Source organism: Calidris pugnax, unplaced genomic scaffold (assembly GCF_001431845.1).
Source record: "Calidris pugnax isolate Ruff unplaced genomic scaffold, ASM143184v1 scaffold41, whole genome shotgun sequence".
Taxonomy (NCBI): Eukaryota; Metazoa; Chordata; class Aves; order Charadriiformes; family Scolopacidae; genus Calidris; species Calidris pugnax.
This window is the reverse complement of record NW_015094509.1, coordinates 17158313-17185561: the sequence shown is the minus strand read 5'-3', so window position 1 is coordinate 17185561 and position 27249 is coordinate 17158313. Positions and strand designations below refer to the sequence as shown.

General features: G+C 39.5%; 1 protein-coding gene across 1 annotated transcript; it reads left to right on the top strand.

Annotated features, from left to right (window-relative positions):
* Nucleotides 1-2620: 2620 nt before the first annotated feature.
* RAD21 (RAD21 cohesin complex component) lies at nucleotides 2621-26817 on the top strand. The gene is made up of 14 exons (XM_014965444.1): nucleotides 2621-2777; nucleotides 10296-10469; nucleotides 11746-11875; nucleotides 13894-13993; nucleotides 14991-15097; nucleotides 15985-16188; nucleotides 16773-16898; nucleotides 17096-17218; nucleotides 18401-18624; nucleotides 18944-19106; nucleotides 19480-19631; nucleotides 21134-21283; nucleotides 22309-22392; nucleotides 24999-26817. Exons 2-14 carry the CDS (start codon nucleotides 10326-10328, stop codon nucleotides 25188-25190), a joined length of 1899 nt encoding a protein of 632 aa, XP_014820930.1. The 5' UTR covers nucleotides 2621-2777; nucleotides 10296-10325; the 3' UTR covers nucleotides 25191-26817.
* The last annotated feature ends 432 nt before the right edge of the window (nucleotides 26818-27249 follow it).

The window sequence follows — 27249 nt, the reverse complement described above, 5'->3', positions numbered from 1 at the left end:
CCTGATTTTAATTTTGATGGAAGGAAGCATTCTTGTTAGATGAAGCAGAAAAGTATCAAACTAAAAGACCCTGGAAAAAATAAGCCATATTAAATTAGACTGGCATCATTTTAGAATACATTCTAGAATAAATTAGAGGACAAGATTACAGACTGATCTTCACAGTAGTCACACACTGCCATGAGAAACAGATGTGATAACAATTCAAATCCTTTAGATTTAAATTGAGCCAAATTTAGACTATAAACTCTCTGGGATTTGCATATACTTGCTTCTTTGAATTATGTACTTTTAAAGCCCCAGAATAACTAAGTATGGAAAGACTGGAAACAAAACTTTGGAAGAATTGCAAAATCTGACTACAGAGAGTCATCTGGAAAGGACTGAACCTACGTACTAGCTTTGTGCTTTTAATTAGATGGTAGGTATTACCAAAAACTTAACATTAAGCACCCTAGTTTTGGTTTCAAAAAGGATGTATTTTATAGACAGAATTGCTTGCTCAATCAGTATAGAGCACAAGAAAAAAAAAAAAGAGACCCATTTTTTATTATTTGGTGAAAATGGGGCAATAATTAAGAAATGGTAGTGACAATTAAAAAAATTATCTTAATTGTCTCCCATCATTAATTTCTACTATCAGTCAAAGGCAATCTGATGTAGCGATTCTAGACAGACAACCAGCGGACACTGGCCAATACTAGCTAGAAAAGCAATTTTGGCCAAAAGCTACTAATACTCTGTCTGCTGAAATAGGGAAAGAAGTATTTCTTATTAAAATGCATGCAACTAAGATAAGTACTTTGGCGAGAACCAAGGCAACGCTATGTTATAGACTTTTCAGTAATAATGTGGGTCAGGGTATTAAAAGTTTAGATTTTTGGCTCACACAGCTGTGCTATTACTTTACTGGTGTGGCTTTTTTTTTTTTTCCCCTGTGTTTTCCTATAGCACCAAACGATGCGGCTTTGCTGGTCCACACTTCTGGTGGATTTGATGCAATCCAGTGTACCAGCACTGTTAAACTAATTGAAGTTTCTAATGAGTGGGCCAATGGCCCATAGCCTACACGCTCCCCGGTTCAGCGCCCAGACCACTAACTCATTTCGTACAGGCATCGAGCAGGGAACAAATTGTGGTGATACAGCAGATGTTTTCTTGCAGAAAAAAACCCCGACCCCTGAAAACGTTACTATACCTAGCAGAACTGCATGTAGGGCATCTGGAGAACCAATGCTTGTTCTGAATAAAGGCTGTAGTGAGACATTATGGACAAAAACGAATGCTGCGATCTGCAAAGCTGAATCTGAGGAATGGGAAGACTGAGCCTAGATGTTTTTCTGTATTATTTATGTTATCATCCATAAAGATATATTATCTGAGTGTGACAAATAGCAGTAATACTTCTTAAACCCTTGGTAGGCAGATTTTCTTGTTATTCTAACATTATTTTTGTAAACTGATGCCCCATTACACAAAAATATTATTTCTGAGAGGTTATGTTAATAGGGTTTTTGTATTTTGTGTCTTTTTGGGCTAACGACTGCTTGTTGTTGATCCAGAATGTTATTTTATTTACTTGTAGCTTCAGACTTCATGCTTCAGAGAGAAAACCAAAAAAATCCTATACCCAAAACTAGCCTCGTTTTCCCTTTCCTTTCCTTTTACCTAGTCATTTACTCCTTGTGTGTAAGTCCAGTTGTAGCCAGTCTTTCCTATGTTACAGCACAGGCGGCTATCATAGATTAGCAAATTAGAAACAAGAAAACCTTTTTAAGTCCCGTTGAAATCAAGTTACTCCAAAGAAAGAAAACGCACGGTGCGTGCAGTTGTTCCCACCGTAGTAAGCAAACACCCCCCCCAGCATAAAAGAGACACCTGCAGTGTCCCAGATAGCAGGAGGAAGCCTCAAAGCTCAGAAAGACCCGGTGTGGTGACCTCCTCAAGGAAGCAGGCTGTAAAAAAGGGTGTTTGTTTCAAAGGAGAGCGCTATTTTTGTTTTAAAACACGTGAAGTAGAAATTCAGCCACATTCAAGGCAGTGCTTTTTTGTCTGCTGGGTAAGCAGAGAGCTAACCCCAACACGCAACCAGGCTGCTCCCCAGGTGCAGCCCGGGCTGGACTCTAAGGGTAGGCTGCCGATCCCCGACCGAACGGCGCCCGCACCCCGGGCCCCGCTCAGGCGCGCTGGCACACCGCCGACAGTCTGCCCCCACGGCGGACAGGGCCCCGGACAAGGCCCCGTTCCGGTGCCCTACGGCTCCGTCACAGGCCGCACCGCCGCCTCAGGGCGACCGCGCCACCATAGCAACCGCGCGCGCCCGCCCAACGGCCACTTCCGCCTCTCGCCGCTCCCCCGGAACGGCGCCGCCAGGCCCTGCCAACCGCGCAGGCGCAGTTACCCCCGCGCCCCGCCGTGGCCCCGCCCCTCGGTGACGCGCGCGTCTCGGCGTCACTCACCCGACCCGGCGTCATTCCCGGCGCCCCGCCCCTTGGCCTGCCGGCGGCGGGCGCACGCGCAGTTTCCCGGCTCCCGCGGGGCCCCCGCCTCTTGCGCAGGCGCAGTGGGCGGCGGCGGCGGGCGGGGCGGGGGAAGAGGAGGCAGTTTAACAGTAAACATCCGGCCGGTTTGAACGGCCGGTTTGGGCGGCAGGAAGGGCCGCGGCCGCCATCTTGTTTGTTTGAGTGAGCGGCTCGGCTCGGAGGAGGAGGAGCGGAGCGGTTACCGAGCCCGGCCTCACCAGCCGCCGCGCCAGCCTCCCCCTGCACCGGACCAGGGTAAGGAGCGGCTGCGACCGCCCTCCGTGACCCCGGCTCATTGCCGCCCTCCGCAGGGGCATGGCGGGTGGGCCCGGCCGCAGCCTTGCTCTCGGGGCGCTGCCGGCCTACTCGGGCTCGGCTGACGGCCCTCTGCGGCTGGGCACGGTCGCGCCGGCTCTTGGGCTGAGCCAACGGGAGCGGGCGAGCGGCAGCGGGAGGAGAGGGCCCGCCTGGCGCCTCGGTGCGCGGCGCGGGCAAGGGCAGGGCAGCGGGGCCGCCCTGGGGCCCTGCCGCCCGGGCCGGGGTCCCGGGGCTTGGCGTGAGCTGCGGCGGGGCCTCGTCTGCGGCCTGGTGGCGGCACGGACAGAACCCCGGGGCGGAGGGGGGTGCGCTCCGTGGGGGAGATGGTCTGTAAGTGTGGAGCAGGAGGGCAGTGACCTCCCCGCTTCCAGGGGGGAGCCGAGAGAGCGATGTGGGGGAGTTTGGTGGCCGGAATAATATAACAGACCCCAACAGGGGTTGGCAAAAAGGGCCGGGGTAGCTGCGGGGCTGCTGCAGTCTGGGGAGGGGAGCAAAGTTTCATCTGCACATCTGTTATTTTCTAATGTAATTTAAAGTTTCACTTGGACAAAACAGACTATTGCATGTTCTCACAAGCCTCTCCAGTAGCATGTGGGCGCTGTGACTGTTGATCTACAAATAAAAGGCCCCTTTAAAAATACCTACCTCTTGAATAATTAATATCTTACTCTAGCAGCTCCTGTGGACACTAGCATAAATCTTCCTGTAGTTTTTAAGATTTCTTTCTGATCCTGAATGAAAGGCTTCTGTTCAATAAAAAAACCAAGGTGTTGGTATTTTTATCAATAACAAAGGAAGTTTGGGGTCCCTGTGACATGTTGGCATGGCACTGTTTCAATGAAAATAGCTTTTTGTTAAATTTAGGCACATGGAAAAAAATACTGTAGATCTGGAGAAGTTATCATTTAAGCGTATATTGTGTGTATTTGTGCAATAAGCATGTGCTTTCATTAATCTCTTCCTTAGTAAAACTCGATACATGAAAAGTGGAGAAACATCAAAGCATTAGTAGGGCCAGGCTTGCATTTTATTTTGGGAAGATTAATTTGTAAATATTTTAACTTTTGTGAAACTGGGAAACACAAGACATGCTGATCTAACACTTTAACTTGAGAGGAAGTAAGTGTGATCGGGATTAAAAGGAAGAGCAAAAAGTTAGTGAGACCTACAATAAACTTAAATTACTAAACAATTTAATTAGTCTTGTCTCGCTCTCAGGGTTGCTGATGTCAGGGGATTTTCTACAGAAATGAGAATAGTTGCCTCAGTTAATATGAGTTTATCTTCTTTGAGGCAAAATGTTAGAAAGTTATGTTTTTTCTTTGGATGAACAGTGCAGAGTAATAACTGATGCAAAAAACAGTAGCATAAGGAATTCTGTTCTCTTGTCCAACATATGTACGTTTAAGGAGTGTGTTAATGCATAGTTTCTACAAGTTTATTAGTTTGACTTCAAACTGGAATTGTGCAAAGCAAGTTGGGATAATCAAGGTAGGGCCTAAAATTAAAAAGATTCTTTTCCACTGTGTGATGGGACATAGGGGCAAGGGCAGGATAGCTGTAGCTGCTGAGGTTTAGATGTGAAAATAGAGTTGGGAGGGGCAGTGTTCATAGGGTTCAATAATGTTAAACTCTGTACAGCAGTTTTGAGTGATCTGCCTTTTGAATTAGTAACTTCAGTAGGGTGCTGGTTCTAGCAACTTGATTATGTAGGTGCATAGTATATTGTAACTGGAGAACAGTGAATGCAGCTCCTTTAAAGGAGAGGTGTGTTTTGAGGAATTACAGACCTGGTAGTGCAGCCTCAGCCATAGGATTTCAGAAAAAGTGTTGATGGAAAAAACAAGACCTGGAGACAAATGGAAAATGCTCTATGTATTTATCAAAGGTATGTCGAGTGGGACTAGTTCAATTTCATCTTTTCAATAATGGATTTTGTGGACATAAGAGATTGAGATGACTTGTCAGTGAACTTCAGTAAAGCAGCAGGTGTTACAAAGAAATGTATTAAGATTCTGAAAAATGTGGATTAACCAGAGAATTATGAAGGTGGGTGAAAAAAGGAGATTAAATAAGGTAGTGCTGAAATTGAAAGTGAAAAAAAGCATTGGAGTAAGGAGTTATTAGTGAAGTTTATAGACTGGTACTGTGATGAATTTTTATTTTTTTTTAGTGGGACCAGGTGTTCAATGTGCTAATGAAACCTGCTAGTGAGACAACATTAGCAAGTGCCTGTAGCAGGGAAGTTTTAGATGTTTAAGAAGGACTGTATGGTGAAGGATTATGAGGTAAACTAAAGAACTCAAAGTACAGTTGCAGGGTCAGGCTAAACCTTGCAGACTTCTGAAGTCTGGCAGGACCAACTCGGAGTGCTGCGGGTGCACAGGGTGAGCTCACTCATTCCCAGATCATCCAGGGCTGGCTTGGCAAAACTGACAGCATAGGAAGAAAGTGTGTGTGTGTGTTAGGGGGAACCAGCGGAGGGATTGAAGGGTAGCATAAGAACAAATGAATTAAAATGACTGGCTGCTTTTTAAACTGTAGTATGGAGGTTTTCTGCTGATCACGGGGTGAATGTGGTTCTGGAGTAGCCTTACAACAGGAACAAAAGTAGGTGACAATAAAACAAATAGAAGACTGAACTTAACTTATGTACTGGTGTGTGTATATGTAACGTGACCTAGTAGAGTAACAGAGAAGTGGATTTAATGGAATGGAGTGAACCATGGTCAAAATATTGTGAATACTGTATCTGTGGTCTGCAATATATTGTAAACTCTAAATTCATTAATTTTATCTCTGAATGTCTTGAAGGATGGGACTCAAGCTGTGCAGGACTGCTTTTCAGAATTTAAATACTTAGCCATTCTAACATCTGGAAGGATTTTAGGACTTTATATTTGTGAATTGGTGGTTAAGATTAAGTTCATAGGTAGCATCTACCCAATTGTCTTGTTGCTTGTTTGGGAAGGTCAATTACCAGAAACTCAGATAGGGGAATGGAACAGGCAGATTCTGGATCAGACCCTGTGCGCTATCTGTATTGTATTAGTTTCACTTCACATGTTCAATTACTTAGTGTATAGAATTATAGCCTTATTTTATGTTTCTACAGAAAGAAAAATATTAATAAGATTATGCAATTGTTGAGGACCAATTTAGCCAGAGAACCTGAAGACAATGGTGGCACATTGAAGCAAATTCAAAGTTAATTAAAATCCAGTTTAAAGTCTTTTAAAAGCTCATTTTGGCAGGATTGGGATTTGGTCCCACCTGGTCTTTTGTGAAAACCTATTATTTTTGCCTCAGAGCAGTGCAAGCAAGACAGAAAAAAATGAGTAAGTTCTTAGAACAAGTTTTAAGATCCTGGTTCATATCCAGCCAATTTCAAAAATTAACAGTTACATTAATTAGCAGTGCTGATGCAGTTGAAGGTGTCCATGCTCATTGCAGGGGGGTTGGACGAGATGACCTTTAAAGATCCCTTCCAACCCAAACAATATGATTCTATATTTTCCCTTTCAAGTTTTTTGAGAACCATCAGCTACCTTTTTTCTTTTGAGGATTCTTACAAATTGCTTTTGCAGCCAATGACATATGTTGTATGTGTCTATGTGAGTACTCTGCCACTCCAGGAAACTCTTGTTAACATTCATCCCAGTCTTGAGTTATGCCAGAATGTCTTCGTTCTTCTTTTATGCCACTGCATCAGCATACTGCCCTATGAATTAAAGATCAGACAAAAAGCCTGAAATAAGGAAAAGGATTATCTGAAAAGAAAAAAAAAAAAATCTGGAGAAGATTGGAGCAACCATCGGGGCCTGCTTTAGGCAGTTGTGCTGATGCTCTAGCCAACAGTAGCTGAATTGCTGCAGACTGTGAAACTCTCTGTAGTCTGATTGTCATTATTTCTCTTCATGTGTTTTGCTGTGGCAAGGCTTCATTAATGGCTGAAGAGAAACAGGTGACCTTTGTCAGAAGCTAGTTATTTTTGGTTCTTATGTACACCAAAAGTTGAAGTACCCTGTACACGTAGTGTAATCTTCTCATTAGTCTTATAAGCAAGTTTTAGGTTTGATCCATAACTCCAGTACTGAGTGGTAGTCACACCTAGGGAACACAACAAACACAGGTGACCACTTACTGTTTCTGCACCTTCCCTTGGTGCGGTGGTTTTCAGGCTCTATTCTTTGATTTAATTGCTAATGAAGCATATATTTTGAAACCCATTCACATATCTTAAGCCCCCCTATGGGGAGTACATTGACTTGGATTGTCGGTCTTCTAAAAGACAGAAAGAAGTTAACGATATGTCTTTAAAAAAGTGGTGAAATCATTAGCCTTGGTGTGATCCGGACACTTCAGGTTTTTGGGGGGAACCTTGTGTTCTTTTAGATATCTTAGGGGTTTTTTTGTCTTATGCTTGCATTACCCTTGCTGTCTGGGATTTAAAGTGGTAAGTTTTTTCTGTCTGACTTGTCCAAATAGTATATTTCACATTTACCTGGAAATCTTCAGTATACTTCAGGGTTACAGTTAACTGCATGTTGAAGTTTTGTGAAGCCCATGTTACATATTTTAATGGTTGTAAACATTGGTGAATAGTTGTGCCAAACTCCATGATTCAAAGTACATTCTCTTGCAACTGTTGTTGGAAGTTTATAACAGAGTAATACAAGTGTTTTTTTTAACTGTATGTTTGTGTTTTCCCCTGTTCCTCATATTTAGGGGTAATTTATAGGTGTGCTGTTACCAGAACAGTGCATGGTTATAGTAGCAACTCAAGATATCAAAATGTTGTGCTGCAAAATTATGTCTCTGCATATATAAAAATACTATGAGGCCTTTGAAAATGCACAAAGGATTGAATTGTCTTCTGGCATTTGAGACAATGTGATGTCTTTCAAAAAACACTGCAGGGGAGGAAGTAGAATACCTTCCTTCAGATAACTTTTATTGATCAAGGAGATTTCCAGAACTGTTTAGTTGTGCTTCCTAGAAAACCTTGCTCATGTTCATCTTCTTACAGTGCTATCCTTAGCCCACACACAATCTCAACAAATAAAAATGACATTTTGACTTTTTATTAATCTGCAGTTTTGTCATGCCTCAAAGCTATTAACTTCACTCCCAAGAATAGTTTTGATCCTTTCTCTCTACTGTGTTAACTTGAACTGAAGCTGAACATAGCCTTCATTTTCTTTAAATCCTCTCCACTGTGTCCGTTCTTGGTTATGAACAGAATCAGTGGCCCGTCTGCCATTAACATGGATAAGCTTGTTAATCTGTTCAGTTGTCCAAACAGCTCTGTTCTGTTTAATGCAGCTGAACTGCAAAGCTTCCATCATCTTGCATGTTGAACAACACCTATAAGTGTGTACAAGTACAGAGTGTGATACCACTGCAAAGATAACTTGCTCTATCCTTCAACTCCCATTTATTAAAACAACCCTCCCCACCACCACCAAATGCCCAAAAAAAAAAAAAGGCAAATAATGTATTTTTTTTTTCCTTGACTTTCAGGGTTCTATAATTTTTCAATTTTTACCCAGATACCTAGCGGTTGGCTTTGTTTCCACTGACCCAGTAGTGCCAGTGCTTTTCTTGCTCCTATACTCATTTTTCTAGCAGTTACCATTGTGCTCCTCCTCTCCTTCGACCCCCCCCCCCCTGTTTTTTTGGTGAAGTGTGCTCTATAAATATCAACAGCTCTGCCCTAGCTGCTTTGAAACTTGTTTCTTCTGCCTTCAAGTTAATTGGTATTGGTTAAGGAATGGGCTTCCTGAGAACCTTTGGCTGTCATGTTTACCAATGCTTTGTGTTTCCCCATGTTCCCTATTTGCGGTGAGACTCAGACACAGACCAATTTGATCATGCTGAAGCCCACTTTATTGTTTTAACAAACTCTTTTATATCTTTCTTACAAACATGTGTCCATGTATAATTGGTTCACTTAAAGTCCAACAGTTCATGATTGGATAACTTCCTCCTCCTTTGTTCTCTGTGGTAACTTCAGTAACTTTGCTGGCTATCTGACAGGTCCTTAATCTTATTTACTCCCTTCTTCTCTGGACTTTCAGGCCTCTTTGAGGATACACAGGTGTCTGCACAAGGCTGATGCTAAGGCTCCCACGGATGAGCCAAGGTTTCCCACAATTCCCCCTTTTTGTATTTGTGCTACAAAAATTACCTGTGCCATCTGCTGCAGGGCCCTTTGCAGCAGAGACACAAAACATGGCAATATAAATAACACAATTACAAAACCAAAACTAACAATCCAGTTTTTAACAAAGATAGTAACTAGCCTAGCACCTATTTGCTTATAAGTTGTGTTGGCCTTCATTTGGGAAACACCGGGGGCTTTTTTGTGGCTAGAAACGGATGCTCTTCACACTGGCTGTGTGTGACCCGATTAAACTGCCCTGCTTTTACTGTTAGGTTGCTGTCTTTCCCCTGGCAGTTTTTCTGTAGGAATGGAGGAGGTAAAATCTGAAATGCGCTTGATGCATCTCACCTGTTCTCCTTTTTCATTTCTGTTTCCCTAGTTATGGATATTGCTGGATAGAAAGCTGTTTGTGGAGAGTCTTCTACATCTTTGAAGCAAACTTTTCTCAAACTGCTTTCTCAATTTGTAGCTGAACTGAATCATATGCTTACCTACCTCATGCATGAAATTGGCATGTTTAGATCAGAAGACATCATGCTATTCTGCTTCCCCATGGTTTGATATGTTGGCATCTTATCAGGCGTAGGAAAGTAGTTACTAGATAAGCAGATAAAAGGAAATCAGTTTTTCTGGTGAAGGAGAAAGAAAATGATATGTTCAGGAAATTTGGAATAATGCATTTTTATCAATGCTTGAATAAAAAATATGAAGCGTTACTAAGAGGATTATGAAATGGAGAGCAGTGTGTTCAGAAATGAAGACATAGTTGTACTTTCTCTTTAAGAAAACATGGTGAAGTCCCAAAAGTCTAGGGCTGTGTATTTCTGTAATGCTGAATGGTTAACTGAAATGATGTAGAATAGAACTGGTATAGTATAGTGGTAGCTACTGAATTAAGAGCAGAAAGAAATGGATGTGGTGGAAAACTACTGTGAACTGAAAACTGAGAGGTGTGTGTTTGCTTTCTATGAGTTTGGTATCATTACCATAAAGTTTAATATATTCAAGACTTTTTTTTCCTCGCGGGATAGTAAACATTTTTAAATTATGTAAATGGTCATTGGTTGCTGTTCTTCCTGCTTTGTTTTCCTCTGCAATAAATACATATACTATATACATGGCCAACACTTCTAAGTGTTGCCTTCTTAAATATTTTATACAAATAATCTGACATAATGTTTGAAAAGCAAACATGTGCTTTGCTCACTGCAGATGAAGAGTGTGTTTACAAGGATATTCCTCATAAAAAATTTTCCAGAAACCAGAACAATTTGCCTTTCTCTTTACAGGTTTGCACTTTGTTTTAGACATCTGGGACCATGTTCTATGCTCACTTTGTCCTGAGCAAACGTGGGCCGCTGGCCAAAATCTGGCTGGCGGCCCACTGGGATAAGAAGCTAACCAAAGCCCATGTTTTTGAATGTAATCTGGAGAGCAGCGTGGAGAGTATCATTTCACCAAAGGTATCTATTTATTTTATGTAATGTTATCTTGTAATGAAAAGAAATGGTGTGTACAGGTGGTAGTTACTATTTGGGTCACTGAAACAAATGAAATTTTTAATGTTGCTATTTTAAAGGGTGGAAAGGTCTTTTCAGATGTGAAATACTCAATTGACTCTGATTCTGAAGACTCTTTTCTTGTGAATTTTTTAATACTAAAGTATTGTGCAATTTAGTTACAAAATGTTTTGCTTTACATAAACGGAGGACTTGCATCTTGATGTGCCATATATCATTTCGAAGCAAATGTTTGGAAGAGAGGAACCCCCAGACTTTCTAAGAAGTAACTTTTAAAGGCCTTATGATGACCCTCTTTCAGCGGTTTGCTTCACTGTCAGCTCTGGAAGGATTTAGAAAGAGGATGATAATGTTCATGGACAGTGAGCTGCAGTGTTCTTTTAGAAAAGGAAGAAATTGATAGGCATTTTTTCATATATGTAACTTTGGGTAACGCTTCCATCAGCTGGAATGTTTGAAAGGCATTGTATGCAATAAAACTTTTCAATTCTTAGAGGTTGAGGTTAAACCCTGTATGGCTTAATCTTTCTGGGAGACAATTATTCCATGCACCCTTCAACACAAGTCTCATGCTCTTTCAGACTACAGTACTTCAGAAGAATCCCTTTGTGAAATTTTTTTGTCAGTTTTCTGTTCCCACAGCAGATACTTGGTTACATAGTAAAGGAGTGAGGTTAAAGAGGAAAGAAATTTAAACCTGTTTTAAGTGGCAGTGCTTGTTTATGGACACCTTGTATCTTCCACCATTCCTCTCTGATTTTATCTTCAACTGCAGGATGGAAGATGGAGGGGTAAAAAGTAACAGTTTTTAACCAAACTTTACTTAACCTAATCATAATTTATGGCTGTCCAAGTTTCTGTATTTTTCACTTTTTCACAATTAAAGTAAGAAAGACATAAAAAAAAGGTATGGTAAATGGGTTTTTGTCTTGTCATATATACATGCTTTTTTAACTAAACAGAGCAGTGTTTGAGAATTTCTGGAGTGAGCTGCTGTTTAGTTACTGATAATTGCCAGGTCATCCACAAGTAATATGTAGAGTATGATCTTGAACTGTAGACTTTGCATTCTCTATTTATTTATTTATTTTCCTGCTGATTTTTATACGTTTTGGATATTTGATGTTATCGGAAAACTCATGCAAAGCTGAATGAAATTTCATTACAGGAAAAAAAGTAAGGCTACATCTAATTCACTGATTGTGCAATATGTTTTCAGGTGAAGATGGCACTTCGGACCTCAGGACATCTTTTACTAGGCGTTGTTAGAATCTACCACAGGAAAGCAAAATATCTTCTTGCAGACTGTAATGAGGCTTTCATTAAGATTAAGATGGCTTTTCGTCCAGGTATCTCTCTTTATCTAAGCGTTCTCTGAAAAGTTATGTTTTATATAATGATACTTATTTAGAAAATATGCAATTCTACCTTCCTGTCTCTGTAGAATCATTACATGAAGTTATACAGGATCATAGGAGAAGTTATTTTCTTTAGTGCAGCTTCAGGCTGGCTGTGTGACTGAGTTGTGTGCTGAAAACATCTTAGAGCTGAATTTTGAACAAAAACATTTCCTAGTAATGTTGATTCAGTAAAATCTCAATTATGATTTTGGCTGCTGTTGGTGTTTTATGTTAAATGGAAATACGAAAAAGGCCAATTGCATGTACTAAACAGAAGCACAGAAGGGAGCTTGTTTCCATTGAAAAATTGCATTGCTACGAGTTACAAAAGAAACATAGACGTGAGCTGGTTTTTTTACCACTTTGACATTTTAGTTTCTGGAAATGATGTGAACTGTAATGCGTGCAACAAAGATAGTTTCCCTTATGTGTGATACAACTATTGTTGCTTACTCGGTAAGATTTTCCATGAAGACGGGGAGCAACATTAATACATGAAATGACTTTCCAGCAATTAATTAATTGGCTTGCATATGGTTGATAGTTTTCATTAATTTTGGCCTGGGAAACTTTTTTCCAGCTGGAGTGTAGCTGTGGCAGTGGTGGTGCTTGATACTCAGATGCTGAATCATATTCTACCTTTTTAAGTTTGTGAATATAGTAGATTTAAAATCTGAACTTAATGAAGAACTTTTTTTTTTTTTAAGCCAGTGCAGCAGTGTATGAGAAAAATTAGGGTATATAATGCCTTTGTGTTCAGTGCCTTCACAATGTGAAGATCAGGCAATGAACTTCATGTTGCTTTCAGTGGCAGTTTGTTGACTATTGCCAGTCTTTTGTTTACTGATTGCATTTAACTTCCCTAGGTGATGATAACTTTACAAGGCAAACTGTTTTCCCAATTTTCCCATTCCCAACAGAGCTTATGTAGAAGGTGAAGTGCCTTATAACAAGATTTACAAAAAACTTTGGCCTGAAACAAGTTGTGGCACTTGTCTTTGTTCTCGGTTTATCAGCTTTGTGGCATAGGCAGTGTCTTGATCATGTCTTGATCATAGTCCCGAAAGGATGGACTAGGTTTCTTCATTCCTAGCCAAGTACAGTAAACTGCAGACTCCTGCTTGTTCCTGGTCTCTCTGGTTCTTTGATCATTCATTGCAGAGGGGAACACAGCAGGCAGAGTGTTTTTGAAGTATCTGTACCTCATAATTTCCTGTGTTGTGTGGGTCAGAAGGCAAAGCATAGAGCTCAAATGTTCTGCAAATTACAGAAGGAATTGAACCTGTGTTTCCCATGCACTTTCAAGTGTCCTGACCTCTAAGCCTTTGAATAAAGAGAGGCCTTTGAATAAACTACTGGCACTGTTTTGTGTGGTGCCTAATCTGGTAGTCATGCTCTGGCCATGGCAGATGAAGCATCTCGCGAGGGTAAGAGAAGATCTGTATGTGGTTTAGGTAATCCAGCTCTTCTAAATGCAGAAGCCTGAGTTTGTGTGGCCCAAGTACAGTCAGTACTGAACTGAGACTTAGCTAATTGGACTGACTAAATGACCAGTAGCAAAGTAGTCGTACTGTATAGCCACTGCTTTACCCAAACCAAAATATAGGACTAACTAGCTCATCTAGAGCATTGTGATAAAATGATTTTTAGCAGGTACCCACATAGTGTTACAGTGACATACAAAGCCTGTGTTAGCTGCACAGCTCTGCGTTGTGCTATACAAACATCAAGTGATATGAGGCTTCCAGGTTTATAGAAACAGTAAAAGGGCTTGAGGGTATGTTTTGAATTTAGACTGAATCTTGATACCAACCTTATTTAAGGTTTCTTCATAGGTGTCTAGCATTGGTTCAATTCAGCTATTTAAAGATAAGAAGGTTACGCAGAGAGAACAATGCTGAAGGCACAGGGAAAAATGCTGTCCTTGTAAGGAGTGGGAGCTCGTGTCTGACTGTTCTTCTCTGCAGGGGTTGTCGATTTGCCTGAGGAAAACAGAGAGGCTGCTTACAATGCTATTACCTTACCTGAGGAATTTCATGATTTTGACCAACCACTTCCTGATCTAGAGTAAGCCTGGTTTGTTTGTTTGGTTTTTTTTTATTTCCATGCAAATTATATTTGGTTTTAATTGAGGAGAACCTGGTTTTAAACAGCAAACATTGCAGAATTAAAATAAAAGCCTGTAGGTAATTTGTATTCTTAAGACTTTTACTATGCAAAGCAAGTATGCAATCATCTTTGTATTGATTTTAAGTTCATAGTAGCATGTAATTTTAAACAAAGTTAAAGCTGTCCTTACAGAAGCTTTTGAAAAACCCAGATATGTATTGTCATTTTCTTTTTTGTGCTATGCAAGGCTCTCTACATCACACACATTCTAAGGTTAGACAAGATGAGTTTTACAGAAATATCCTTGTTGACCTTCTATAGTGGAACTTTTAAGAATTAAAACTTTTTTATACTAATGGGGTGACTTTTAAACGTAACAAGTATACAACTTGCATAGTTCTTGACCTTTTAAAAATTGATGTTGCCTTTTTAGATTATCCATAATGGAATTTTTGGGACACAGTTTGCTTTACTCAGTGTTCTATTTGGTTTATATTCAAATTAGAGTATATACTAATTTGAAGCTGCATAAAAAAACTGTTCTTCTAAGAAACATACCTTAACACACCACAAAGTGTTGACTTGGTAGACTTGGTACCTTTACTAGATAGACTTTCTGATAAATTATATTAATAGCTTTTGAAGTTGAAGGGGTTATAAATCTGTTCTTAGTTACTAATTTGACATTTAAAATCAGTGACTACAACATAGCAAGGAGTAACGCTGCTGACATGTCTCCCAGAAGCTAATGCAATTTGGGTTTGAACTGTGAATGGTCTTACTGTTTTAAGTAGTGTTTTCTATTTTGTATTTACCATCAGCTTTTCCTTTAATTGACTTAAGTGTATCGTGTACTTTTGGGGAACTAATTTCACATTTATCTAAGCAGGCTTTATCTGTTGTTAATTTTTTTTTTTAATGGAGATTTTTAATAATTACCTTCTGTTTGTTTAAGTGATATTGATGTGGCCCAGCAGTTCAGTTTGAACCAGAGTAGAGTGGAAGAAATTACAATGAGAGAAGAAGTAGGCAACATCAGTATCCTCCAGGATAATGACTTTGGTAAAAATCTCATATATTATTATGTGTTACTAAGCTAGTTTTGGTAACTGTAAAGTTATGGTTTTGCAATTACTACACAATTCCCACTACTAAGTACAAAACAAATTATATCAAACATGCTGTGTTTCCATACACTTAGTTTGTAGTTTGTACATGTCCATTTTTCCAAAAAGCCTGTTCTGTAATATTCAGCAAGCTTCTAGCTGCCTATATAAAGCTGAAGAATATTCAGTCAGGTTAATTAGTGAAGTACTATGTCAATTATAGTCTTCAAAATGTGGTGTGAATATGAAGTCAGCTGTCATTTTAATCAGGCGTATTTGCAGTCAAACTGTTACACGAGATTTCCAAAGCTGAAGCACTCAGTGGTGACTAGTTTTGCTTCCAGTATCTTTTCAAGGACAGTGTTCCAAGATACGAATCAAAGCCTGAAGACAGTTGTATTTGAGTATCTAGTTTCCAGAGTACAATAATGTGATCCTAATTTAATATCTTTTTGAAAGTATAATCTGGGTATCAGCGGTGGTGTTGATTTGGTATTGGTTTGCTCTCTGTACATGAAGCCCAGCCTCAAGGCATAAGATACAAGTTTTTTTTAATTCCTTGGAATTCTTCCGTTTCAGTGCAGCTAAAATTTATTAGAATCCTGCTAAATTCAATTTGAGTATAATAAAATGCTTTGGAAAGGCAATGGTTATTTTTATAATTGTTGGAACGGTATTTCATCATGGTATTGCTGGGCATAAATACATCTTGTCATTAACTTTGCAATTAAGATAATTTAAAATGAAGTTTGGTCTTACACTTGGGCCTTTGCTGATTGATTAGGTAGGTGTCTTGTGTCTTTGTTAGTTAGCATTTATAGCACTGAAATCATATTCTTGCAGGTGACTTTGGGATGGATGATCGTGAGATGATGAGAGAAGGTAGTGCGTTTGAGGATGACATGCTAGTGAGCACTAGTGCTTCCAATCTGCTACTGGAACCTGAACAGAGCACCAGTCACCTCAATGAGAAATCCAATCACCTGGAATATGAAGACCAATACAAAGATGATAATTTTGGAGAAGGAAATGATGGTGGAATATTGGGTAAGTATGAGAAATTTGTTTTTCCTCTGCCCTACCTTCTGCCTCAATAATTAGTTCTTGAAGGAATGGGGGGGAGGTTGTTTCCTTTGTTGCCAAGGTCCCTCTCTAAGTTATGCCTTCAGCAGTAGAATTCTAGTTTGTGAGTGCTACAGCAATATAGATGATGTATATGTAGCATGTTAAGTGTTGGTATATTTCAAATGAAGTAAAATTAAATCATCCAGAGTTTTTTCCATTCTATATGTAATGTTCTTTAGAGAAAAGTCAATATGCAACTCTTCATTGACTCCTTCCAAGGGTTTATTTAGTATGTTGAGAATTGGATTGAGTGCTTCTCCGTGAAGTACTAAGGAACCTACTAAAATGTAAATATGTGACAATTGTATTGTAATAAAGGTTATCCTTAGGCTCAAAAATTGATCTGAAATGCACCTTGAAAAAGCACTAATTGCTCTTGTGTCAGCATTGAAAGTATAGGTTTCTCTAACCTTTGCACTATTTTTATCTGTATTGTCATAAATTTTTCTGTACTTGTTTCAAGAATGGGTGGATGCAGAACTGATTCTTTCATGTGGTTGTTTCAGATGACAAACTTCTCAGTAATAATGATGGTGGTATTTTTGATGACCCACCTGCACTCTCAGAAAGTGGAGTAATGATACCAGAGCAACCTCCTCACGATGATATGGATGATGATGATAATGTATCAAGTGAGTATGATCTAGGGCTAGATCTAGAATTAGTTAGTTTCAACTAATTTCATTGGAGTTTTCATTCCTTAAAAGTATGTTGAGCTCAAAAGCATGAAATGTGGTAAGCCACTTTAAGATGTGGAGGAGGGGTTGGGAAGGGTAGCACTGTTTCTTAATGTTTTGCCATAATGTAAGATACTTGTTGTAATCGGCAGTGGGTGGCCCAGACAGCCCGGACTCGGTAGATCCAGTTGAACCGTTACCAACCATGACTGATCAGACAACACTCGTTCCCAACGAAGAGGAAGCTTTTGCTTTGGAGCCTATTGACATAACTGGTGAGTGAGCTATTTGGGACTATTTTTACTTGGGTCATCAGAGACAACCTTAGCTCGATGGAGTGGAAATGAACATCTGACACTGCTGCTGGCTCTGCTTCTCAGTTGGAAGAGTATGTTCCAGGTCGGTAGCTTAGACTGGTGATGTTGGAGGATAGTAGTTTGTGGTTTCTGCAGTCAGTATGTATAGCAGCATGGTACTGTAGCTTTTGTAAACATGCTAGTTAAAATCCAGTGAGTTGGAGTAGACCTCATCATGTCTTTAATACAGCATCTGCAGTGTAGCACAGTTCTCAGTATACTACGTTTGATGGCCAGAAGTGACTGTTTACACTGAGGCTCATCTTCTAGTGATTCATAGCTTTAATGGATTGCTGAATTCAGGAGATGCATCTTTGTATTTGAAGTTCTTCTAAATAGTGAAACTCCTTGTCTTTTTCTCTAATGTAAGACACTTTTTTATTTTAACTGGTACTGGATTTGGCTCATTATAAACAGATCCCTGCTTTATTAAAAAAATTAAGATCTGGAGAAAACGTAGTGCTTTCAGACTGAACTTCAGGCCCTGATTTGCTGCTTGGCCAATTAAAAAGCCCTAGCACTGCCCTCTGGTGGCAAGCTATCAACAGAGGTCCTACCTGCTGAGCTGGGGCCAGCAAAGGCAGGGTTTGCCAGAGCTTCAGGGTCTGCTGCAGAGTGCCAGGCTGTAAGCAATTTACAGTAAAGTCATTCTAGAGCAGGATGAGAGGTACAGGTAAGATAATCACCCACATTAACGCTACCAAAGCTCAGATAGGGCTTAGGGAAAAAATTGGTGTGATATTTTGACTCCTTGTCAGAGGAACCTTGCATCTCAGGGGTTTGCTCCTGAAGAACACCAGCCTGACAAGGAAGCCATGAGGGAGGGAGGCATGTGCAGCTGAAGACATTGAGGCTTCGGTAGATTCAGTAGAACTGCGAGTATACGCAGAAGAATTTGTAAGTTATGGGACAGTATTCACAGTGTCTGACCTTTCATAGTGCTTATAGCTTTTCATTCCTTCTCCCAAAGCTAATATTGCCTTAGATTCTTCAGGCAGCTTTATACATGGGCAAATAAGACCTATAGAGAATCTGCAAGATTCTTCTACAGTGTGGTATCTGTTTAAGCTAACCTTCATTATTTACTAAAAATCTCAACAGTCAAGGAAACCAAAGCAAAGAGGAAGAGAAAGCTGATTGTGGACAGTGTGAAAGAACTGGATAGCAAGACTATTCGAGCCCAATTAAGTGACTACTCTGATATTGTTACTACTTTGGACTTGGCACCTCCTACTAAGAAACTGATGATGTGGAAGGAGACTGGTGGAGTTGAAAAGCTTTTCTCTCTGCCTGCACAGCCTTTGTGGAATAACAGGCTACTGAAGGTAATGTTTTTGTGCCAGTTCATTTCTAAATGGACTATATTCAGGATTGTGCCTCATATGGTAAACATCAGCATATGAATAGCAGTATAGCAATAGCAGTATTCATCATTTTTAAAAAACCCTCATTGAAACAACTAAAATAACACCAGTGCTTAAACTATTTATCAGTTACAGAAATAAATTTTCTTAAAATGTTGCTACTGTTGGAGAGGAGCTTGAAAATGGGAAAGGAAGATGGTCCATAATTACTTGGTCTGAAATCTGAAATTAAGGATGTTGAGAACTACAATAATGGGTAATGTAACCCTTCTCCCTGTAGCTCTTTACTCGTTGTCTTACACCCCTGGTACCAGAAGATCTTAGAAAGAGAAGGAAAGGTGGAGAGGCTGACAACCTTGATGAGTTCCTTAAAGACTTTGAAAACCCAGAGGTTCCTAGAGAGGAGCAGCAACAACAGCAACAGCAGCAACGAGATGTCATTGGTTTGTGTTCTGTTAAGATGCTCTGCTTTCCTTTGGAGTTTATTTTTCTTCTTTGTGCTTTATGTTAAGTCACCAAAGATTGTGAGTGAAGCAAACAGCTTGTAATTGTTGTTTAGCTTGATACACAGTCCGTGACTTAAAATAGCATTTTTTTTCCTAGAAATAGAAGACACTTAGAGATTCAGTTTGCTCCACTGGATTAAATGGGTATTGGATTGGATTCTATAGTCATATGTACCATTCTATTTAAGTCACAGCAAAGGCTATGCAGACTGTTAAGAGTGCTCAATTCTAAATTAATAGCAGATTTGATTTAGTAATGTGATTTCAAACAGTACCACAGTATCTAAAACTGCATTTGTTGTGGAATTAGATGAACCTATTCCAGAAGAACAAAGTCGTGTACAAGAATCAATGATGGAAGGCAGCAGAACCAACTTAGAGGAATCTGTTATGCCACCCCCACCACCTCAGACAGGTGTTAAACGCAAACTGCAGCAAGTAGAACCAGAGCCGGTGTTACCCGTGAGTAAGATTTTCTTTTTTTGGGTGTTGGGTTTTTTTTTTTGAGAATGAGAAGTTGGTGATGTCTTTGAGCAGATTTGAGGCACCAGCTTTCTGTGATGGTGTGAGAGATGCTGGAGCGGTATCAAAGTCTTTGGCCCTGGGTAGTCTTTTCGGTGTTTTTCTTAAATGGGAAGCTTACTGAAACATTTAAAATGCAGGTAGGATAAAGAAATGGTACTGTTTCCTCCAGAAAAAAGTCTTTGAGGAGTGAAGTGTATTACTTACAAAGCTATCAAGTTCCTTTGCTTGGCAAGTGTGTATGAACAGCTTTGACGAGGAAAGGATTGTGCTAGCTGCACAAACTTCCTGTTTAAGATAGTCCTTGTGTTCCAGAGTTAAGAGTTCAAAGAAAAACTTTGATCTTCTGGAAAGCTTTCCTAGTTATGAGTAGACTTGGAAGCTAGAAAATAGAGGTATCTACCTCTTTTGTAAAAGCTGTGATGCAGTGTGATAGGAAACTGTATTTGTGAAGGGGAGAGGAAACAGGCAAAATGAAAAGGGTGTTCTCTTTCTGAACACTTACCTGGTGAGAACAGCCCTGGTTTATGCTGTCTTTCTCATATTTGTGCATTTTTTAACCCCACTTTTCACATGTTTCTCAGATAATGGGTTGTTTGCTGTAGGATGAGACTGTTTAGATGGTACGTTATCTTATTAAGAAGGGTGGCAGCTGCTGCTTCTCTTGGCCATGTTATTGGGTTAAAGTGGCATCCACTGTTTGTGCTGAAGTCAATGCTATCGTGGCAACCAGATCAGGCATCTAGCAACACACCTGTAGCCATAACCTGCTGTATGACTGAAACAGAAGTTATTTTGAGCTATTTTGGGGTATGTGTAGAAACAGTTTTGGGTGTTAAGGTAACTTTATTGGCAGACACTTAACTGTGTATAGATTCAGGGGGCCAATACTGTATAATAATTATATTAAAAGTGGCTGCGTAAATCTTCCTAAAAGGGTTTTCTGGATTTTCCTCATGATACAAACATCTGAGATGTATGGGTGACTTTGGTACTCAGGTATCAAAGTACTTATGTTGTAATTCCTTCATGCTTATATTGCAAAGAACAACATTTTGATATTTTGAAGATGTCTTGTTCAGTGAGTTGAAGCGTGTTCATGTAGCACTGCATCTGGTTATGTGGGATTTTAAAGTTGCATGTTCTGATCCAAGAAATGAGGTCAGTTGTTTGGATGGTAGACTAAGTGAAGTTATTGGAAAGCCTTTTCCTTATAAGTGGTATCATAATTTCTAGTTTGAGTAGACTCTAAAGGATTAAAAATGCATGTATGGACAGCAAAACAAGAAGGCTCTTCATTTTTCAAAAATAAAAAATTCTGACAAATGGCTAAGATTTAGAGACTTGGAATTTGTCAACCTGGTTTGTAGCTTCAGAATTCTATTGTAGAAAGCACTGATAAAATGATGTTACCTGTTTAACTGTCTTGTGTACTTTTAAAGCATCCGCCATCACAACAGCTGGAAATACCACCTGTAGAGATGCCTCCAGAGGAGCCTCAAAACATCTGTCAGCTAATACCAGAGCTAGAACTTCTGCCAGAAAAAGAGAAGGAGAAGGAAAAGGAGAAAGAGGAGGAGGAAGAAGAGGAGGTAAGAACTAAGCTGTTATAAGTAAGCTGTGAAGAAAGGATTTGTATGTTCCCAAACACTGCTTGACTTTAGGTTCGTTAAATGGTGTAAAAAATCTTTGGTCCTTACTTGGAATATGATAACCTTTGGAAATGTAGGTTTTAAAACTATTCCATGACCGTTTTATAAATTGTACATACATTCTGCTTTGAATGAGAGGATGCTCCTCCTGTTCGCACATATGGTTGGATTAAACCAATCTATGTATTTATGATGCCTTATACAAGAAGTTTTGAAGTTAATTTTATGATTCTATTTTATACAGTTCATGCCATTTGATGAAAGTAGATTTTTGTAAGAAAACTGTTGTGGTGGTTTGACCGAGCCAGATGCCCACCAAAGCTGCTCTATCGCTCCCCTCCTCAGCTGGACAGGGGAGAGAAAATATAATAATGAAAGGCTTGTGGGTCAAGATAAAGACAGGGATATCACTGTTACTGTTACTTAAAAAGCCATATATAATATGTCTTCTACAAACAAGTACTGTTCTGTGTAGGTGAGTGCTCCATAGGACATGGGGAGTGGGGTTCTTACAGCTGCCTTTGCAGCTTTTAGCAGCAACCTGTTTTCCTTTTCAGTGGTTCCGTTTCCCCAGTGAAATAAAAACATGTCTGTGTTAATTAATGTTTACAAAATAAAGGCATTGTTAATACCATGTTCAGTACTAGCATTCCTAGGTTAGATTGAAGTGTCTTTTCTCATTCAGCTGTCGTGGCTGACCTTTATTTTTACTAATTGTCAGCGTAACATTTTGAGGTATAATTAAAGTGTCAGGCAACCTTACTTTGGTGCATCAGCTTATCTGTGTGCCTTCCTCCATCCCACATCCTGCCTCTGCTAGATGTATCCTGTGACTAAAGTTGTCTAAACCTTCTGGCTTGATGGAAAGAAGAAGCTGCAGTGATACCTAGAAATATCTCTTTCATTTCATAACTCAGTGGATGAAAAGATTGTTTTGTAAATGCATGAATTTTGGCTGCTTGCAGGAGGAAGACGGCACAGGGGGTGATCAGGATCAAGAAGAAAGAAGATGGAACAAGAGGACTCAACAAATGCTTCATGGACTTCAGGTACGTGTGATAATTTGCTTTCTCTTCAAGTAGCTTTTGAGTGTGCCTACTGACACTTTTAACCTGAGTTAAAAGCTTTCCTTGCAGTAGATGTTACAGACTTGAAATACCAGTTCTGTATTAGTGGGGGGGAAAAATGCTTGTAATGGATAAAATTATAATAGAATTGACACTTTATTCAAAAGAACATTTGATGTTAAATTTTTCATTTAACTCTTTTTCAACCTTTACGTTCCCATTTTGGTATGCAAGTAAGACTCCGATTAAAATTTAAAAATAATGGGGTATGATTGGTTTTTTTTCTCTTTAATGAAACCTTAGTATCTCTGATTTTATGTTGTCTGACCCTAGGCAAACCCAATTGAGGCCTAGGGATAAAACCATTTTACGGGGTGCTTACTCCCAGCTAGGCTAGTTTGAAAACTTCCAAGCTCTGATAAGCTAAATCTGCAACAACTGTGGGAATCTGACCTTGGCTGAGGTGCAACATTACTCTTCAGCGTGTGGCTTCAGTCTGCACAGCCAGATAATCTTTGTGGGATGGATTATTGCTTGCCAGAGCTCAAAGGCTTTTTTCTTAGAAGATAATTGAACACCCCTAGTACATGCTTGAACTTAAGTGCAAGCTGCTGTCTGTTTGCATATAGGTCTCTCTACGTTTACTTCATATATCCTTGGATTTACCTTTCAGTCTAGTTTGCCTTTCCTACCCCTTTGTTCCCTTAAACATTTTGCCAGCTGCTGAGATACTTCTGTTGCTGAAGTCTGTCAGTGCCATCTCTCTAAGCTGTTTTTGTTTTCCAAAGTCATCCTCACTTTTTTGTGAAATTCATGGGTTCCATCTCTACTGATAAAAGCTTATTGTTATTACTGTATCTGAACTTCCAATGTAGTGGTTTTGGGAGGAAGGGGTAATGCTGTTGAGTTTTCAGTAAACTGAAATTTTAGTAGCATTTTGTATTATATTAAATTTCTCAAAAATGATATAATCAAGCAAAAGCTTTATTTCTGGAAAATGTTACAAGTTATAAGGATTTCCTGCTTACGCCTCTAAACAATTAAATCTTAATTTTAAACTCCTAAAGAGTCTTTATGATGCTTAAATTTAGTTTAGATTGCATTGTGTACTAATGTGTTTTAAGGTTTCTTTGCACACCTGCAAGAATTCCACTAGTAACATTGTTTTAAACTGTTGTTGTGGTTTAACCCTGGTAATTAGTGAAACCCCACACAGCTGCTCACTCACTACCCCTGGTAGGATGAGGAGGAAAATTGGAAGGGTATAAGCAAGAAACCTTTGGGTTGAGATAATGACCTTTTAGGTGAAGCAAAAGCTGCGTGAACAAGCAAAGCAACATAAGGAATTCATTCACCACTTCCCATTGCCAGGAAGGCATTTAGCCATTTCCAGGAAAGTAGGGCATCATCATACACAATGGTAACTCGGGAAGAGAAGTGCCGTAACCCCAAATGCACACACATCCCTCTTCTTTCCCCCAGCTTTTATTACGGAGCATGATGTATGGGGTGTGGACTATCCCTTTGGTCAGTTGAGGTCAGCTGTCCTGGCTGTGTCCCCTCCCAGCTTCTAGTGTAGCCCCAGCCTCCTTCCTCCAAAATGAAAACATTTGTTCCAATCCAAACCATAGCACTCTATGCAAGCAAAATTAACTCTGTCCCAGCCCAATCCAGTAAAACTGCTTAAAAATAATTTTTAAAGTGTACTGATGTTTAGTTGGTGATATTTTTTTGCTCTGAATGTTTCATCACAGTTTCTGAATAGTTTCAGAATTCTCTTTGGACTGTGTCTACCTCTTGCCCCACACCCCCCAATTCTTTCTTCCATGTGGCCAGAAGAGCATCACACTGAATGGCTGAAACATTAAGTCTGTAATGAGATTCAAAGTTAAGATCTGTTTAATATAAAGTAATTCAGTTTGGCCAGCTTAATATCTTTTCATCTAGTAGATATTCCAGAGCAGACGGTTCTGTTTTAAATTGAAGACGTCAGTTGTTATTCTAGCCAGCAAACAGATGTATTTTCCTGAATTTTTTTATATTCTGGCCAAGACTTTGAAAAAAATATAAGCGATTGTGGGTACTTGGTTTCAGACAAAAAGAGGAGTTTTAGAAATAAAAAGGTTTTCACCCTGGAAAAATTACGCGTCTTTAAAGAACCTTAGCTCTTGAAAATTTGTTTTAAACAATAAATTATGATTATTTTTTTTGGAGCTATTTTTATCTTGAGAAATAAATCAGGTTTTTTTGTTCCTATTTAAAAATATCTGTCTTGTAGTCAAAAGAGACTGTTGGCGCGGAAAGAAAGTGTTGTGGTACACTACAGTGTTTCTGGAATATGTGACTCTAAGTTGCACAGATTCAAGACTGGGGTTTTTTTTTTATTTCACACATCTCTGGGAAGCCTACTTGGTTTCATATAAATTAGATCCATGTAGCAATGTTGTAATGTCCCCCTCCAACATCGAGTCCTTCCCAATCCCTCACAGTGTCCTAGATGTGACAACAAACAGAATTTTGCCACAGGACTTTCTTGTTTGTGTGTAGTTCTCTATTTAATTTGTGATAACAATGTTTGTGTTTTTCAGAGAGCTCTTGCTAAGACTGGAGCGGAATCCATCAGTTTGCTTGAGCTGTGCAGAAATACGAATAGAAAACAAGCAGCCGCAAAATTCTACAGTTTCCTGGTACTTAAAAAGCAGCAAGCCATCGAGCTGACACAGGAGGAGCCTTACAGCGACATCATTGCAACCCCTGGTCCCAGATTTCACATTATTTGAATGGTTAGATACACAGAGCTAGTGTTGGTTTCACTAGTGCGTACACGTATTGCCCCATCTGTAGGGCCCACGAGACCATTGCAGAAAACTTAGATTTTATTGTCTGTATAAAGTCCTTGGTTTTTCTTTTTGGGTTATTTTGTTTTTTGTATTTTAAATTTACCACTTAAATTTTTAGCGAAACTGCTGGGGTGGGTGGCTTGAGTTCCAACTGCAGAAACCAGACAGCTCAAGGACCCAGATGAAGATTGTTTTAACAACTCGGAGCAGATGTGTGCAATATTGGTGCATGTAATGTTGAGTATCGATGAAAATGTCTTACGATCATTTGACTAGTTGATTCAATAGTGACATTTTTAACCTCTACGAGTAAACCTGAATGGCCAACCTATCGTCTGATTAAAAACTTTTGCCAAACTCGTCTAAAATGTTTGGTCTGCTTCTCATAGTAGTGGTTTTTCTGCCCTTCCCTAGATGTGTGTGCGTACTGTGGGTCTCTTACAGCTGCCCATGTGGAAGGTGGTGCCTGATCCGTCAGCGTGTTTGGTCACTGCGTTTTGGCAGTCGGATTTTTGTAGCCCTTGATGCTAAGGGGAAACGGGTGTCTGTGGAAAGCACTTCCTCTGTCATACTATTCCTACATGAAAGGACAGAACACGTGTTAAGCATTTTAGACGAAACATTCCTTTTCACTTAGCACCTCATTACGGTCCACTACTGATAATGGCTAATTACTGTTAATAAGCGTCAAATCAAAACTAGTCATTTCATTTAAATCTTTTAAGATATCAAAATGCTTTAGGTTTGTTAGAGCTGTATATAAACTCCAGACTTTTTAAAGCAGACTTCTAGATTGTAAATTATCTGATTTTTATTAAGCAGGCAGATGAAGATAAGAATAAGAGAAGCTGAGCAGATTGCCTTTGTAAAGATGCTAAATTTAGATACCACCTGTAATGAAAGGGCAACAAACTTGAATATACAGTACAAACAGGCACAGTTCCAGTTAATTGTGTAGTGTATTAATGGCTCTTTGGATATATTTATGGTTTTAGTATCAATTTTTCCAATAATGCACACTCCCGTGTTCAAAAAATTCTACTAGTTTTGCAAAAGAAGTCCCATTTGATTTTACTTATAAAGAATGAAGCTTTACTGTTAGACCAGGTAGCACCAGAAATTATGTGAATATGTTGATTATGGAAACCTGTCTTAACTTTTTTTTAGGGCAAAATTATTCACACTGAAGGTTCTGGTTTTAATGTTGGCACTTTTGTGAAATAATTTTGGGACTCCGAAATTTTAGTGTATACTCAACTGTAAAATTATGTGAATGTTTAAAAAAATCTGAGACTACATGATGACCATGTTTTAATAATCCTTGAAAAAGTTAATTGTATAAAGTTACCGCAGCTTTATTTTCAACATGATGTGCCTGTAAAACCATGATTTTCCCCTTTGTAAAAAGAGACATTGTAGATAACTTGAATGTTTAATTATAGAAAAGGTCATTAGTTTCTTGTTACACATTTTTAGTCTGTTTTTGTTGCTTTTCAAGGTTAATATTCTTGAAAATAGTTGATGCTGTTATGTATAACTTTTCTAATAAAAGTTGTGTTATAAGCTGTTACGTATTAGCTCTCTATCTTGTTTGAACACCTTTCGTTTCTGTAGCAGGGCATGGCATTTACAGGTTGCTTGTTTCAGTATTAGGAGTGGAGGTGCAAGATTTAAAGCTGTAATATGTATGTAGATTTCTTGCCATTAGGAAGGAAGAATTGTGTTACTGTGGCTTTGTTCAAACACTCTCTGCGAGGAACGTCTGTGCGGAAAATCAGGAGAGAGTCTCTAAAATGTGATTTGTCCCCAGGCCAGTCCCTCTGAACGCCAGAACGTGTCCAGCTTGGGTTCTTGTAGCTCTGCTGTTCCCTTGCTTCTAGGGTTGCCTCTGCCTGTGGGTACGTCAGAGCTGCTGAAGTGATGTGATGCTCCTGGTGGATGCAGACACTTGGATCCAAGCCTGTGGAAGGGCTGTGTCTCCCGTGGAGTCACTCGGGTT